The sequence below is a fragment of the Heteronotia binoei genome, chromosome 21, assembly GCF_032191835.1.
Source record: "Heteronotia binoei isolate CCM8104 ecotype False Entrance Well chromosome 21, APGP_CSIRO_Hbin_v1, whole genome shotgun sequence".
NCBI lineage: Eukaryota > Metazoa > Chordata > Lepidosauria > Squamata > Gekkonidae > Heteronotia > Heteronotia binoei.
Window position 1 is genome coordinate 189,597,935 of NC_083243.1, and position 17,822 is coordinate 189,615,756.

At 43.8% G+C, this 17,822-nt stretch overlaps 1 protein-coding gene across 2 annotated transcripts in view; it reads right to left on the bottom strand.

The window, feature by feature from the left end:
* Positions 1–17,822, bottom strand: part of SEMA5B (semaphorin 5B) — a 546,394-nt gene that overhangs the window by 129,042 nt on the left and 399,530 nt on the right. For both annotated transcript variants that reach the window (XM_060262054.1, XM_060262053.1), the window contains exons 10-11: positions 8,491–8,698; positions 4,975–5,182 (exon numbers count right to left, since the gene is read on the bottom strand). In XM_060262054.1, the coding sequence (XP_060118037.1) occupies positions 4,975–5,182; positions 8,491–8,698 (416 nt within the window). The remainder of the gene's footprint in view (positions 1–4,974; positions 5,183–8,490; positions 8,699–17,822) is intronic.

Below are 17,822 nucleotides of genomic sequence, written 5' to 3' on the forward strand. Positions count from 1 at the left end.
GCTTCCCTTCTTACTCCAAAAATCTTGTCCCATTTATCCCATCACACCTTTTGTTCTCATTTTCATCTGACCCTCACCTATCTCCACTGGACTATAAGTTCACTCCTTTTTTTTTTCTGGACTAGTCATGTGGGAGGCATACTACTTGGATTAAAGCTAACTGGGTAATACAGCTGAATAGTAGGATTATTAAAAGTGAAAGGCTATTATTGGACTGCTATATATGAATTGCTATTGCACTTTTGCCACTGGGTAGCTCTGTCTCACAATTTTGCACTACTGTCTTGCTGCCCATTTTTTCTATTTTGTTTCTTGGTTAGGTCAATGAAGTTGCTTTCTGGTTAAGTACTTGTCCGTTCTCCATTTTTCCCTCTTTGGAAATCTTGCGGTGCTAAACATGGAAGCTGTTATTCAACAGACTAAAGAAAGATCCCTTTTTGCCCCTATATTCATGTCCCAGTTCTTCCTGCGTTGGAGATGCTCTTCATGAGTTAGGGACCAATTTAGGTAATGACAGTACAGAAACCACAGCAAGAATCCATTTTTGTTTTCATTTGACCAACATGACAGTTAATTTTCTGGTATCAATCACTCGTGCCCAATTCTGAGAACAAAGAACTTGACCGTAACCCATTAACTAATCCTCTTCTGTCCCAAATATTTATGCAACTTTTCTTTAAAGGACATTGCAATACTTAACAAGGCTGGGGTAGGAAAAATGAGCAAGAGAGAAACCGGAGGTGGGAAACATAATGTCAGAGCAAGCTCAACGAATAACAATCCTTTTTACAAATCAAATGGGAGATGAGAAATGGGAGAAGACAAATATTGGTAAATGGTCACACAAAGCTTACCCCCTCCCTCCCCTAAAAAAAAAAAATCAGAGTGTAGGCTCTCATGAATGATGGTAGAGAAAGGTCACCATTCATTCAAAGATTGGAAAAGTAAACACTTCACTAAGGAAAGCCTACAGAGAAACAGCAACTACTGGCTGGACTGACACAGTACAACACTTTCATTTCTTATTTACTGTATTTACATTTCCCCTTCATTCCATCATGAAAATAAAGGAAACAAAACAAAGGCTTCCCAGCAGATTTCTTACTCAAGCACCAACCAGACCCTGAGATGTTGAGGTTCGGCAAGGATGTTGATTCATTTTCAGATTGTACTGGGTCCATATTTGGTCACGTAATAAATCCGCATATATTCCCTCAGTGCCACTAAGCATTTTAATATTGTTAAATAGGATAAAAGAAAAAGCTGCCATAAAATGGCCAGGGTATTTCTAATACAGATAGTCCAGTACTGTGTTTAGAAGGTCAAGGAAATCTTGCGTTTCAACAAAAAAATAGGAAAATACATACTCTCCCTCCCCCACGCACACCCTCTGAGAAATCAGGAGGCATTTGAGACTGGTGAGATGGATGTGTATGAACTTCAATGCCTACTTCTGAATGATAAAAAGGAAAACTCATCCCCTTCAGGACGACAAATGCAAGGTTTAACTTGTAGAGCTTAATGCATCCTGCCCGCTTGCACTTGCTAGAAAAAAAACATAATACCACACATCTCCAAAAGCTCGGTGAAAATTCAAAGCTTGTCAATGTTTTGCGAGTTCTCCAAGGCAAGGTCATATAAGACATACAAACCTTTTGTCCTCAAGACTCTTGAATGGCAGGGGCTGCAGTCAAGAATGAAAATTTGAAACAAAACATTGTTTTCCCCCTTCTGTCTTAGAACTGACAATATAAACATGGCACTTTTCCAGGCATCACCTCTGCCGGGAATGAGCAATTGGCTTCAAAAAGCAATTTGCAAAAACCTGAGACACCCAAACTAGTGTGGCTGTTCTGACCTGAAGGACTCTGATGCTGGCAGCCAAGGCAGGGAGAGCAGTCAGACAGGTTATACTGTGTTGTCATGGTCATGTGCATGCTATCTGCCTGTATAAGAACAACACTGTCAAGCATGCTATTTCTGTGTATTAAATCAATACAGTTATTGGAATCTAATTCCTCTCTCTCCTTTCTTCTGAAACCTTTTCTTTCCCATGGTTGCATTTCAAAGCTTACTCCCCACTCACTTTTCTCGCCTTCCTTTTCCTTTCTCACCTCTGGGTAGAAAATGTAGGAATGCAGTAACTTTGATGATAGAGAGAAAGGAGGTGCCTCCCCCAACCGTTCCCATTCACTGCTTATCAAGAAAAGCAGGAATGTATGGGAACAGGGGAAGTTTCAACCACATGATAGTAGTGGGTAGTATTTTTGCATAGTTGTAGCAATTCACATATACCTGTTATGTCTTGAAGCTATCTTTTCTATTTCTTTTAATGTAGCCCTTAAAACATTATGCTGTGTGAAACTCTGTATCACTCTCAAGGTACCATACCTTGAGCAACAACGGATTATCAATAAAACGAGTCTTTGTATCAAACAATTGCTTTATTCGAAATGCCGATGCTTGACAAATACTTGCAAAGGATACATAAGGGGCTAGAAAATGGAAAGTCACTTGCAATGCACCTGGACAGTAGTATGTTTCTGATAGAACTCCAGTTCAACTGCTCCTCTGTCCTTATGCAAACAAGCTAAAGGTAAAGGTAGTCCCTTGTGCAAGTACCAGTCATTTCCAACTCTGGGGTGATGTCGCATCACAACGTTTTCATGGCAGACTTTTTACAAGGTGGTTTGCCATTGCCTTCCCCAGTCACCTACACTTCCCCCCCAGCAAGCTGGGTACTCATTTTACCGACCTCGGAAGGATGGAAGGTTGAGTCAACCTTGAGCCGGCTACCTGAACCCAGCTTCCACCGGGATCAAATTCAGGTTGTGAGCAGAGAGCTTGGACTGCAGTACTGCAGCTTTACCACTCTGTGCCACGGGGCTCCTTAGCGAACAAGCTAAGAGACCGCTTTTCATTCAGTGCATACAGACACATGTGTATATTCTGGATATTCAACTAAGGATGGGCACAAACCGAACCATGAATCGTGATTCAAGCTAAAAATGACCAATTTGCGGTTCGTTCCAAACTGGTTTGTTTGATCCAGCTGCACCCGAACAAGAACTGGCCTTTTTTCTTGGCATGTTGTTTGGTTCGTGTTTGCTTCATACAGCCTGGAGCCGGCCCCAGCCCCAGTCAAGAGTGGAATGCAAGTGTCCTGTGTGTAGGATTCAGCTCAGTGAGTAATATGAATATATTTGAATAAACTTCTAAGCATTCAAGGTTCAGGTCCACTTCATACATTTTGAGATCATTAAGACAGATACACACAAAAAGCTAGGGTTGCCAATCCCCAGGTGGGGGCAGGGGATCCCCTGGTTTGGAGGCCCTCCCCCCGCTTCAGGATCATCAGAAAGCGGGGGGAGGGGAGGGAAATGTCTTCTGGGAACTCTGTTATTCCCTATGGAGATTTATTCCCATAGAAAATCATGAAGAATTGATCCACGGGCACCTGGAGGTCTGGGGAGGCTGTTTTTTGGGGTAGAGGCACCAAATTTTCAGTATAGCATCTAATGCCTCTCCCCAAAATACCCCCCAAGTTTCAAAAAGATTGGACTGGGGGGTCCAATTCTATGAGCCCCCAAAGAAGGTGCCCCTATCCTTCATTATTTCCCATGGAAGGAAGGCATTGAAAAGGTGTGCCGTCACTTTAAATGTGATGGCCAGAACTCCCTTTGGAGTTCAATTATGCTTGTCACAGCCTTGATCTTGGCTCCACCCCAATGTCTCCTGGCTCCACCCCCAACGTCTCCTGGCTCCACCCCCAAAGTCCCCAGATATTTTTTAAATTGGACTTGGCAACCCCGCAAAGAGCCCAGTGGTATACCACAAGGGGGACCAGAGTATTACAGTAGTTGCAATGTCAATCTCTGATTGGGGAGACGCAGCTTCAAATTCCCTTTCATGGAAGCTTGCTGCTGACCTTGGGATGATCACGTTCTCAGTCTAACCTATTTCAAAGGTTGTTGCTTGTGAGAGAAAAAAATGGATGAGGGAGAATGACATTGTAAGCCACTCTGGGTCTCCAATGGGGAGAAAAGTGGACTACATCATAAATAACCCAGAAATAAATTTCTTCCAAATAAATCTACAACAAATCTTGCCACTTCCCACATCCTGACTACTATTCTGGCTCCTCCTCATTTATTTACACTCAATATGGTAAATGTCATGGCAGAGGCTGTTTCTGTTAAATTAAATAAGTTTCACGGCATTGGGGGGCGGGGTGGAGAGAAAGTATAAAATACAAGTTTATTCAACTCTGTATGGGGTGGCACGCTAATTAAAGACAGCCAAGCCTCAACTATAATTAGCAAAGAGAAGAAGAAGAAGGCTGTAGATTTATACTCTGCCATTCTCACTGAATCAGTCTCAGAGCGGCTTACAATTTCCTTTATCGTCTTCCCCCACAACAAACACCATGTGAGGTGGGTGGGACTGAGAGAGTTCTCACAGGAGCTGCCCTTTCAAGGACAACCTGTGCAAGAGCTATGGCCGACCCAAGGCCATTCCAGCAGCTGCAAGTGGAGGAGTGGGGAATCAAACCCGGTTCTCCCAGATAAGAGTCCACACACTTCACCACTACACCAAACTGGCTCTCTTGCAAAGAAGTTGCAATGATGTTGAGACCATCATAACCAAATATTTTGGGTCAGAGCCACATGCAATATGTAAAAAAGGACAATAAAATTAATTCAGATGTGGCACTAATAAGAAACAGAAAAAAATATAAAATATTCCTTGTTTAACATGGGATTAATCTCCACACAGGATGAGTATGAACAGTAAACCACTCCCTTCAAATTGTTCCCTTTGTTTTCATAGGCGATCTCTGCACGTCAGTGGATTCTGCTCCTATTATAATAATGAATAAAGGTATTCTAAAATGAATCAGACTACAATATGTTTCCCTGGTGCTTTTTCTTTTTGAGCTGGCACAAAATATATCAGAGCCATAAATTTGCTTACCCTTCTGTTCTGTACATTGAACACCTCTCCAGAGGAATTTTTAGCACTCCATTATTCAAACCCACAAACAGCGATCTGTCACTGTGCAGAATCTGGAGGCTCTGGATTGGCTCCTTTTGGCTGGCAGAAAGAATTTGCATTTCCTCTAAATAACAGCTCCGCAGGCTCTTATTAGTGGTGGAGAGTGCCTTCAAAATGGTGCCATGCTCTAGCAAGACAAGAGACAAGTGGCAAGTAAATCTCCAAGACGGTAGTTCAGTTTATCATCCAGCAGACAGAAGGAAAATTAATGACATCCCATATACCACCTCCCTCTTTTATCTACACACTTACAAATATATATGCAAAAAAAAAAAGGATAGCAAATCTTCACGTGTACGCCTGACTTCCTTGCAAATCTAACTGTTCAAATCATATTATAAATACAGAGCGTAATAGGACAAAGTTTGAGCAGTGAATCTACTAACAAGAAGTATGTCCTTTTTCCATGCCATGGACGATGTGGACTGTGGCAATTTAAGGAAATTCTTAGCCACAGCTACAATTCTCAAGAGTTCTTTTGAACAAGTACAGCTAAGGTTAGGATTACTGCCTTAATAAATAAAAAAATAACATTTCTGATGTAAAATGTTTACTTGGGAGTTACTGTGCTGTAGAACCGTCATTTATCTCTGCAATTTGGGACTCCTGCAGTTGTTTCAAAAATTATATCTGACTTTGGTATCTGTGTGATTTTATATTACTGGAAATATTAACAGAACTAATCGCATTCAAAGCAGGAAAAGGTTGATAAATTAAGATTCATTTTCATCAACGGTAACTTCTAAGTAAGTCGGCTACTCCACATTCATGGATTCAATTATAATAACACTTAGGAAGGTCATATATCTTATTGTAAAATCAACTCATTCTCAAGATATAATGAAATTATTATTTCACAAAACTGCAGGGGTTCGGTCGTTAATGAAATATTTAGCTTCTACTGTGTATGTGAAAACTACCATTTTAACGCTTAAGAGATACTGCCTTAGAGACTCCTGCGATAGTTCAGGCAATCTCATCAGCCAATCCCATTTCCTGTTGGAAGGGATGCTACAAGGAGCATAAGAAAAAGTCTCCTGCAGCACTCCTCCCAATGAGAAAGATTTCCCAGTTTTTCAACGGGAAGGACTTTTGAGGCAGTGAATAACAGTCCTAGGTCCTCAACTTTTGCCCATTAGTTCTCCCTTCAGGAGATGAGGCAATTGCTAGAAGGTTCTTTTCAGGTTGTGGATTTTGGCAGATTCCCAACCATGCCAACCCCTGATGACAGAATTACCATAAAGTAAAGACTCATGAGCTCAGCAAACATAGAAACAGGGCTGAAATTTCAATGTGTGAGTTGAAGCTAAATGAGGGTATGAGCAATCCCAACAAGACCACTTTATATAAACAAATAACGTCGAAAATGCACCTAAATCTGGTAAAGCAGTGTGTTTTCAATCTTTTTCTTCACTTGAAACACGGAGATAGTAACTTATATCTCAGTGTTAAAACCTGTTTAGCTGATGAAAATCTATATATATGTTTATGAATACTGTTGCAAACAGTTGCTTACCCTAGCAGGAAATATTCCCATCTCACCAATAAGGTGCAGTGAAAGAAGCTAAATGACCTACCAAAAGGTTAGAACAAAGTTGGAGTCCAGTGGCACCTTTAAGACCAACAAAGTTTTATTCAAGGTGTGAGCTTTTGTGTGCATGTCTTAAAGGTGCCAATGGACTCAAACTTCATTAGGGTTTGTAGAATCTTTCGGGCTCAAGTGCCGTGTTCTACTGGAGAAAGTTTTTCTTCCAGACGTTCCATTCTCTGTTTCGTTCTCAGTTCTCTTATCACTTCCCTTCCAGGAAGCCCCACCAAACAATGGGCACATCCACAAACCAATTCCCCTCTCAACACACCCCCTCCAGCCTAGAAATAGCAGCTCTCCAGCAGCCCTGGCCTCATTCAATGCACAGCAGCCAAGAAGGTCAGAGCGCCTGCTCCGGCTGCAACGCCACTGAGGATGTTCTCCGCAGCTGAGAACGAAACGTCTGGAAGAAAAACTTTCTCCAGTAGAACACGGCACTTGAGCCCGAAAGATTCTACAAACCCTAATGATGTTGCCAGCCGTGAAAACCTGAAATCTTTGATGACTCAAACTTCATTTTACTGCTTCAGACCAACACGCCTACTCACCTGGATCTACCAAAGGGTTAGACAGGCATCCAGTCATCATTTACCTACTCATTCCTACCATTCTTCCTTAAGTTGAATGCTGAATTCTCACAGGAAGAATTGGTCTACAGAAGTTGTCTTTCAGATGTGTTCCCATAAGAATTCTAGTTTGGTGGTATGAATAATTCTTGGGCTATGCTCACCATCTGATACCTATCCCTTCAGAAATGGCGCTAGTTTGCTGAGAAATTGAATAAACGGAAAAAAAAGAGTCTAGAAATGTAAAAACTTCAAAAGCTATCCTGCACAGAAGTAATGAGCGAGGAACTAGCTACTTGACGGTTGTTAATTCAGACTTGTAATACAGAGTATGTATCCAATCACCTGCGAATTTTATTCCCTTCTGTTTATACTGACAAAAAAAAAAGACAACCAAGTGAATTAGCCAAAGTATCTCACAGTGCAATCCTAAACCAAGTTGTAGCCATCTGAATTCATTGAAGTCAATGGGTTTAACTCTGCTAAGGATTGCATTGTTAGAGTAGAAGGGCTTTTTTTTGTCGTAAGGTTGCATGTATTAAAACAAAAAGCCTCTTTTGCTTCTTTCCACAATTTCAAAAGTAGGCTACACTTTCAAAACGATCACTCACTTTCACCCTGTTGTTAGTAATGGATAAGAACTGGCTCCATGAAACACTTTGCAAGTACCTCAAGCATTATCAAAGATTTCAGGTTTTCACGGCTGGTAACATCATTAGGGTTTGTAGAATCATTCGGGCTCAAGTGCCGTGTTCTACTGGAGAAAGTTTTTCTTCCAGACGTTTCGTTCTCAGCTGCGGAGAACATCCTCAGTGGCGTTGCAGCCGGAGCAGGCGCTCTGACCTTTTTGGCTGCTGTGCGTTGAGTGGGGCCAGGGCTGCTGGAGAGCTGCTATTTGTAGGCTGGAGGGGGTGTGATGAAAGGGCAATTAGTTTGTGGATGTGCCCATCACTACCCTTCCAGGAAGCCCCACCAAACAATGGGCACATCCACAAACTAATTGCCCTTTCATCACACCCCCTCCAGCCTACAAATAGCAGCTCTCCAGCAGCCCTGGCCCCACTCAATGCACAGCAGCCAAGAAGGTCTGAGCGCCTGCTCCGGCTGCAACGCCACTGAGGATGTTCTCCACAGCTGAGAACGAAACGTCTGGAAGGAAAACTTTCTCCAGTAGAACACGGCACTTGATCCCGAAAGATTCTACAAACCCTAACCTCAAGCATTGTTTTACAAACTCACAAACGAGATGACAGAAAGCTCCTGGGCGTAAATGGCACACACCTGTCCCAATGTACATCACATGGTAAAGAACATCCTTGCCCTGAACAATGTCAACCACAAGCTTAGAAAAACGGATGTTGTCCTGAGTGACGTACGGATCCACAGACACAGGCTGCACCACATCATTCATCAGGAACAAGCGCTGGGCATCCTGGAGAATCCTTTCCGTCAAGTTTTCGTTGGGGCTATCATCGTTCATTGTTCCGCACTGAAAATGGAAGACACAACAGCAAAACAGCTTTTCTTTTTTGTGTTATATATATATGGAAACCCTCCTGGATTAAACTCTCAGCTGTTGATGAGTAATTAGTGAGAGCTTGTCTGGAATACTAGTTAATGTGCTTGGCTAGGATTGGGGAAGCCCGGGCTCAAATCCATACTTAGACATAACTCAATGGGTAACTTTGGGCCAGTTTCTCTCTCAGGTTGACTTCACAGGTTGGGACAATGAAGAGCAGGAGGAGAGAACCATTTATCCTAGCCTTGAAATATCTCCAGTTGGGACAGAAATTTGAGAGAGAGAGAGAGAGAGAGAGAGAGAGAGAATCTCTGAATACATATAGGACATTAATTCCTGTGCTAAAAATACATTACAGTGCGCTAGTTTGTTATTTCCCTTATGTGTCCTTTTCCTTCATGCAGGTATTAATTCCGGAAGTCTGGATATGCATTTTACAAGATATTACTTTGGAGCCAATTAATTTGTCTTTGGCTTAGTGGACTCTACCCCTTAATGTACTTATTCACTTAATATCTAGAAATAAGATTTAGGATTAATAGATTCCTAGATTAGAGCAGGGGTGTCAAGCGTAAGGCCCAGGGGCCAGAACCAGCCTTCTCAGGGCTCTTATGTGGCCCATGAGCAACAGGTACAAGGGAGGAAACAGAAGACTGCTCAGGGAGGGGAGTGGGTGGAGCTTCGTCTGCAGCAGTCAAGCAGCATTGGAGCATCTGTCCGGCACTACATCCTCTGGCAGTTCAGTCCGCCCATGTGGGTTTTCCTTTATGCCCCCTCCCAGCCCATGGGGTTTTGCAGTGAAGACACACCAACTCGGAGCTTATAAACTGCAGTCCTTTATACAATTTATATCTCTGGTACCTGGGATATGTTTTATGGCACACACGGCCCAGTCCAACAAAGTGACATTTATGTCAGATCCAGCCTTATAACAAATGAGTTCAACACCTCTGGATTAGAGGGCAGATTAACAATGAAATTTAACGCCTGTGTATATGTGGGTATGCCAGAGTGGACTGGTGTTCTGCTGTAGCAGATGTGGTTTTGAGAGGAGAGAAGAAGATGAAGAAGATATTGGATTTATATCCCGCCCTCCACTCCGAAGAGTCTCAGAGCGGCTCATAATCTCCTTTCCCTTCCTCCCCCACAACAGACACCCTGTGAGGTAGATGAAGATATTGGATTTATATCCCGCCCTCCCCTCCGAAGAGTCTCAGAGTGGCTCATAATCTCCTTTCCCTTCCTCCCCCACAACAGACACCCTGAGAGGTAGATGAAGATATTGGATTTATATCCCGCCCTCCCCTCCGAAGAGTCTCAGAGTGGCTCATAATCTCCTTTCCCTTCCTCCCCCACAACAGACACCCTGAGAGGTAGATGAAGATATTGGATTTATATCCCGCCCTCCACTCCGATGAGTCTCAGAGTGGCTCACAATCTCCTTTACCTTCCTCCCCCACAACAGACACCCTGAGAGGTAGATGAAGATATTGGATTTATATCCCGCCCTCCACTCCAAAGAGTCTCAGAGCGGCTCACAATCTCCTTTCCCTTCCTCCCCCACAACAGACACCCTGTGAGGTGGGTGGGGCTGGAGAGGGCTCTCACAGCAGCTGCCCTTTCAAGGTCAACCTCTGCCAGAGCTATGGCTGACCCAAGGCCATTCCAGCAGGTGCAAGTGGAGGAGTGGGGAATCAAACCCGGTTCTCCCAGATAAGAGTCCGCACACTTAACCATGTGTGCTAACAGTATGAACACATGTGTGCTAACAGTATGAAATGTGTGGGCATGGCATAGAAGCCTGCCACATAAGGAAAGCTGCAGAAACATCACCTGCCTCCTCTACTGAGGGTCTAAGGTTACATTTCCACTATGTCCACACTCAGGTTGAGTCAACAGACATGATCTGTACTGTACAGTGTGGAAATCTGGCTGCAGGCCACTTCTGAAAAAATGGATTCCATCCAGTACAACTTTTTCCGATGTTTATTGACTACTCCCAGATAGGCATAGCACTGAGAGTGGAACTAGGCAAATTATCAATGGAAGCCTGGGCTTGGATTAAAGCTTTACTCCTCAAACTAAAGTTTTTAAAATCTGAAGGAGGACCTACTCCGGTTTATCCAGACAGATAGACATTATAGCCAGTGGGAACAACTACTGGAAAAGAAAATGAAATGCCTAGGAGTAATAAAACCACTCTTCCCTCGGTGGTTTTGGAGGGCAGATATAATAGAGTATCATACTCTAATAGAACATGCAGATACTCATTTGATAAAATCAGAACTATCAAACATAATTATGGAGTGCCCTATATTTAACAAGCTGAAGGTTAATTTAATTTACTTAAAAATCCAGAATTGATCAATGTGGAGCCCAAGTGTCATGGCTACTATCAGATAAAAATGATTGTGTTTGCAGTGACAAAATTCATAGGCACAATAATCAAATATAAGAAAAATAATACTGAGTAAGGTCTTTAAAATAATTTTCGATTCTAACTTCTACTTAAGGTGACAGCCATATGAACAGAACTAGATAGTTAAATAAACATGATCTATGAATGTTGTACTTCCCAGTTGTTCAGGGGACTGATCTGGATTAGGATCACAGTATGCCAGAAGAAGAAGATATTGGATTTATATCCCGCCCTCCACTCCAAAGAGTCTCAGAGCGGCTCACAATCTCCTTTCCCTTCCTCCCCCAACAGACACCCTGTGAGGTGGGTGGGGCTGGAGAGGGCTCTCAGAGCAGCTGCCCTTTCAAGGACAACCTCTGCCAGAGCTCTGGCTGACCCAAGGCCATTCCAGCAGGTGCAAGTGGAGGAGTGGGGAATCAAACCCGGTTCTCCCAGATAAGAGTCCGCACATTTCACCACCACACCAAACTGGCTCTCCGCTGTTCATCCCTTGGAGGAAACTTGGAGGAGGCTGCTGTTCATCCCTTGGGGGAAACTTAATGTGTACTAAAGAGAGAAGGAAGAGGTCAATCAGCCTTTTATTACAAAGCCCCTACTCAAAATCTACCACTTTACCACCATGTTGCTATTATCTTGCCTTGTCTGCTCAGCTCTCTGGGGCTCACCCAGGTGCTGCAAAAGGATTAGGAAGCTAGGGGGAACCTTTTAAAAAGTGACCTGTCTTGCTTTAAGTAGAAAATGGAAGTTTCTTAATGATTTTTGTATAATTCCAAATAGTCAGAAATTGTGAATTCTTATAAGAAGAATCACAAATTCATATTTTGCGATTGGTACCTATCCCTGGTATACACCTACAACAACCAGCAATTACAAAACAATTATCTCTATTAGTTCTGTATCCCTTTCTGAGAAGAAAAAGTTTTTGGTATTGTTCCTTCATCAAAACAACAAAGTGAGGAAATCCCCCCCCAATACTTTCTCCTCAGATATTAAATTACCTTTTTGTCATTTCTAAGAGCCCTTCATTGACCTCCAGTTATTTTGTACTTGGAAAATGGATTTTTATTTTTTGCAATCTTTCTGTCACTCTCCACATATGTTCCCTTTTCTTTTAAAGAACTTTCCTCTTGGTTTTGTAATTTTTCCACACCACTTCTGCAGTGGAGATTTTGCACTGGGTGCACAAACTGGGTGTTTTTCTTTTCCCTCAAGGAATCAGTCTTGGTTGTCCCAAATATCTCTGTCTGTTACATGAGTTGAGAACACTCAAAATAAAAAGCCTCCAGATGATTCCATGAACCAGAATCTGGAGGGTAACTGATGTGTACACACGCATCCTGGAGGGCTTTACTGAATAAAACACATCCATTTTCCTGAGGATCATGAAAAAAATCATCCCAATTGGCTCAAAATCATGCTGAGCCATTAACATTCCTTTTGAGGTAAACAAGAACATTCACTCTAGAGAAAATGGCAATTCATCCCTCATTAGCCTTTTGAGCATAAAGAAATGAATTATAAGCTTAATATGACACCAACAAATACTCCTCCTAGATCTTCCAAGATATCCCTGATCAATTTTTCTCGGTAGATTGAGATGCTACAGCTGTTTTTAAGTTATAATGGCATACTTCCAACCCCTTTTTTTGTTGTATACAGGCCTCAGATTCAGTGGGAGCTCACAGGAGCACAGCTCCTGAACCTTTCAGAGAGTTCCACCTCCTACTTCTGAGAGTTCCACCTCCTTGTCCATTGAATAGTGGGTGCAGTTGCATAACAATCCCTGGATGAGCTCCACCACCTATTTTTCTACAAAATAACCCCTGGTTGTATACATATATATTTTAACTAAGGAATGTCTTTAACATTTGTCAAATTGCCCAATCAGGGCTGGCATTAGGGCCTCTGGCGCCCCAGGCCAACACCTGTCCCACTGTTTCCTCAGCTGTGCCTGCTCCACCATTGCACCTCTGCCCATGAGGAGGGCAGGCGTGGCAGCACAGCAGGGGAGGGCTGGGCAGACTCCAGGCGAGCAGCACATGCACTCTGAAGTGCTCCAGGGGCAATCTTAGAGCGCCTCTGAAAGCGCACTGCATGCTTGCAGCTCGCCTGCAGAGCCTGTTCAGCCTTCTTGGGTCTGCCAAGAAGCGAGCCGTGCATACACTCTTGACAAGAGAGGCAGGGCAGGGAACACTCTCCTCCAAGATCATCTTCCCTTGCAAGGGAAGGTGAGCTCGGAGGTGAGCGAACGCCGACACCCCAAACAGCTGAAGACGAGAGCAGCCGGGTGCACTCTCCTCTGAGCCCACTTTCCCTTGCAAGGGAAGGTGGGCTCCGAGGAGAACACATGCCAATGCACTGCCTGGCCACTCTTGCCTTCCGGGTTTGTGCAGACCCGGGAAGCCGAGAGCAGAGGGGAGGGGGTGCCCAGTGGTGCCCCTGTACGCCAGTTGGCATCCTAGGCAGCCGCCTACCTGGCTTACTCCCACATGCCAGCTCTGTGCCCAATACATTGTGTTTTCAGTAACTAAATTCCTTACGTGTTTCTCCCCTTGCCCCTTTTTTCTATTCTGTATCCCCTTAAAAATGCTACATTAAAAATATTTTTTTAAAAAGGAGATTTTACAACTGTTGCGTTCCTAAAAATCAAGCCAGAGTACAAATAATAGGGATGAACATATACATTTTCTCTGCGAAGAGAATTAAGCAGTAGAAAGAAGACACTTCCGAAGCTGAGGACCCTCAAATAGCTTCTGCATGCATTTGCTGGTTCCCCCCTTCCCATTCTTTCCCCTTTCTCTTTTGTGCCCCGTATATCATAGTGCTTTATTTAAAGTATATCATACCTTTAATCCAATGGCAGAAGGTATTCTATAAACATATATAATAAATAATAAATTGGGCAGGAAAGTAGCAGTTGAAATAAAGTGGAGATGTAGAGCTCACATATTTCGATCCTGTCAATTCTCACTTTAGTGGAACAGCTGTTGCTTCCTTGTAGCTGCTCCCAAACCCACTCTGGTAAACAGCAGAATCACATGCCAGGGACCCTGAGGAAGGTTGGTGCTAACAGAGGATTAATTTATATAATAATTTCCCCATCTTCAAAAGCTAAATGGAGAAGTTACAGGGGCTGCATTCAGACAGGTATTTTGGCCTGACAGAGGAACTTCCCCCAGGTAGATTAAAAGGGTACAGTCAGAGAGGCAGAGCCGCCAGCTGTTCCCTCTTGCACTCACCCCGGCGGAAGACAAGTCAAAGAATAGCCATGAGGTGAAATCTGGAGGCAACGGCTCCCAGCACTTTTCTACCACGTTTTTGGACGTTTGACCGTGGGGGACCGCAAACAAAACAATCTCGCCAATCTGTTCCAGGCGTTTTCTTCTTACTTTGAAGTCTGGCAGCGTACTTATGCACATGGGCAGATCTTTTGTTTTTGTTTTTTTAAAAAAACCTTTCTAAATGCATGCTTAGCAGCACCAGTGTAGATGATCCAGAAAAGGGCAACTAGAATGATTAAAGGGCTGGAACACTTTCCCTATGAAGAAAGGTTGAAACGCTTGGGACTCTTTAGCTTGGAGAAACGTCGACTGCGGGGTGACATGATAGAGGTTTACAAGATAATGCATGGGATGGAGAAAGTAGAGAAAGAAGTACTTTTCTCCCTTTTTCACAATACAAAAACTTGTGGCCATTCGATGAAATTGCTGAGCAGACAGGTTAAAACGGATAAAAGGAAGTACTTCTTCACCCAAAGGGTGATTAACATGTGGAATTCACTGCCACAGGAGGTGGTGGCGGCCACAAGTATAGCCACCTTCAAGAGGGGTTCAGATAAAAATATGGAGCAGAGGTCCATCAGTGGCTATTAGCCACAGTGTGTGTGTATATATAAATTTTTTTGCCACTGTGTGACACAGAGTGTTGGACTGGATGGGCCATTGGCCTGATCCAACATGGCTTCTCTTATGTTCTTAACACGCCCCCCCCCCCACATGATATACAGGTGTGTTGGGGTGCCGTGTCTGACCCTATTACCCCACTCCAGATTGGACTGGAGAAGATAGCCCCGCCTCTGATGTGCCCAGAACTACCCATTCATTTGCAGCCAGAGAGAGGCTTTTCTTGTTGTGCTTATTAACACTTGAACGCTCTCTGCATAGAGTTTCCGGTAGCACCATATCGGCTACCTTTTTGTTTTCCAAGGGATTTTATGAATTTGTTTTTCACCATTGGCCCTTGCTGTTTTAGTGTATGGTTTGAACTTCGCGTTGAGGCTTTTACGCTTTTTATTTGTGTTTTGCCGTTGCTTTAACTTACGTCTGTTGTTACTTCCGTCGATTTTTAAGCAACAACTTTACTGGCGTTGCTTTCTTTTTTAATAAATGGTGTAAGCTGCCTTGGAAATATTTTATTGAGAACGTAGGGTAGAAATATTTTAAGTAAATAACGTCTCTTATCCCCATCTGCGGCCCAGATCAAGCAAACTCAGAGTCCAGCAGCATGAGCTTTGGGAACTGTGCACACAGTGACTGTGCTGTTTTGTTTTTAAACTCCTTTGTTTTAATGTGGTTTAATCTATGTATTTGTGTATTGCTGTAATGCTGAATGGCTTCAATGTCTGTCTGTAATCCTCCCTACTTGAACATATGAACATATGAAGCTGCCTTATACTGAATCAGACCCTTGGTCCATCCAAGTCAGTATTGTCTTCTCAGACTGGCAGCGGCTCTCCAGGGTCTCAAACTGAGGTTTTTCACACCTATTTGCCTGGACCCTTTTTTGGAGATGCCAGGGATTGAACCTGGGACCTTCTGCTTCCCAAGCAGATGCTCTACCACTGAGCCACCATCCCTCCCCATGAACATATGAAGCTGCCTTATACTGAATCAGACCCTTGGTCCATCCAAGTCAGTATTGTCTTCTCAGACTGGCAGCAGCTCTCCAGGGTCTCAAACTGAGGTTTTTCACACCTATTTGCCTGGACCCTTTTTTGGAGATGCCAGGGATTGAACCTGGGACCTTCTGCTTCCCAAGCAGATGCTCTACCACTCAGCCACCATCCCTCCCCATGAACATATGAAGCTGCCTTCTACTGAATCAGACCCTTGGTCCATCCAAGTCAGTATTGTCTTCTCAGACTGGCAGCAGCTCTCCAGGGTCTCAGACTGAGGTTTTTCACACCTATTTGCCTGGACCCTTTTTTGGAGATGCCGGGGATTGAACCTGGGACCTTCTGCTTCCCAAGCAGATGCTCTATCACTGAGCCACCATCCCTCCCCTGCTTTCCAGGGTCTCAAGCTGAGGTTTTTCACACCTATTTGCCTGGACCCTTTTTTGGAGATGTTAGGGATTGAACCTGAGACCTTCTGCTTCCCAAGCAGATGCTCTACCACTGAGCCACCGTCCCTCTCCAGGGAAGGAGGAATAGAAATCTAAAAAATAAACAAATATGTTGCCCCTAGTACATACAATACTAGAAGAAAACTGGGAATATCAATTTGACTAACTTGACACAGTACTGGGCTCTCAGAAACAACCATAAAATGGTCACACGATGGGAAGACGAAGAAAAGGGTGTGTGCACTGACAGGTGGACAAGCCGCAGGTGGACAAGCTACTCTGTAAAGTTACATTAGTCTGACAGATAGCAATGAGGTTCATAAGGGCACCTCGAGTTCTTCTTCAGAGAGTGGGGATTTGAGCCTGGATTCCTCAAGTCTAACAATGCAGCCATTTAGGATTCCCAGATCCAACTCAGGAAATATCTGGGCGTTTTGGGGGTGGAGCCAAGACTTTGGGGTGGAGCCATGGGGTGGAGCCAAGACTTTGGGGTGGACCCAAATCTAACAACGCAACCATTTAGGATTCCCAGATCCAACTCAGGAAATATCTGGGTGCTTTGGGGGTGGAGCCAAGACTTTGGGGTGGAGCCAGAAGCAAGGTTGTGACAAGCATGATTGAACTCTGAAGGGAGTTCTTGCTATCACATTTAATGGGACTGTGCTCCTTTTAAGTGTCTTCCCATCACTGGAAATAATGGAAGACGGGGCACCTTCTTTTAGGGCTCATAGAATTGGACCCTCTGTCCACTCTTCTTGAAACTTCATGGGGGGCAGGTTTTGAGGAAAGGCACCAGATGCTATGCTGAAAATTTGTTGCCTCTACATCAAAGAACACCTCCCCAGAGCTCCAGATAACCATGGATTCATTATACCTTGCCAGCAGTAAAGCCTGCTGCAGGAAGAAATACAATCGGCTCTAAAAAAAATATTCGGGAGAAGGGTGATGAATGCGTAGGTGGCAGGAAGGGAGGAAGATAGACAAACAGAATGAAAGAGTCAGAGAAAGAACAGTAGGAAAAAGATGGGGAGAAAAGAGTGAGAGAAAGGCCCTTTCTCCATTCAGCTTTGCTCCAGATCTACTGAGTACTGAATCCGCCTCCTACAAACTCGCATCATTCAAAATGCTTCTGCATTTTAAAAAATTGCTGCTCACCTTTTGTGGAGTTTTACTTCTATATTTGAAAAAGAAGGAAGCCCCAGGCAAGGATCCCCGCCCCTTGTGCAGCAGTGTGCACATTGCTGCTTCATGCCACCTCTTTCACCTGCCTGGGACCCAGGCAGGTGATGGGGGCAGCGGGTCACCTCTCCACCACTTGGAGGCTGCCTTCCT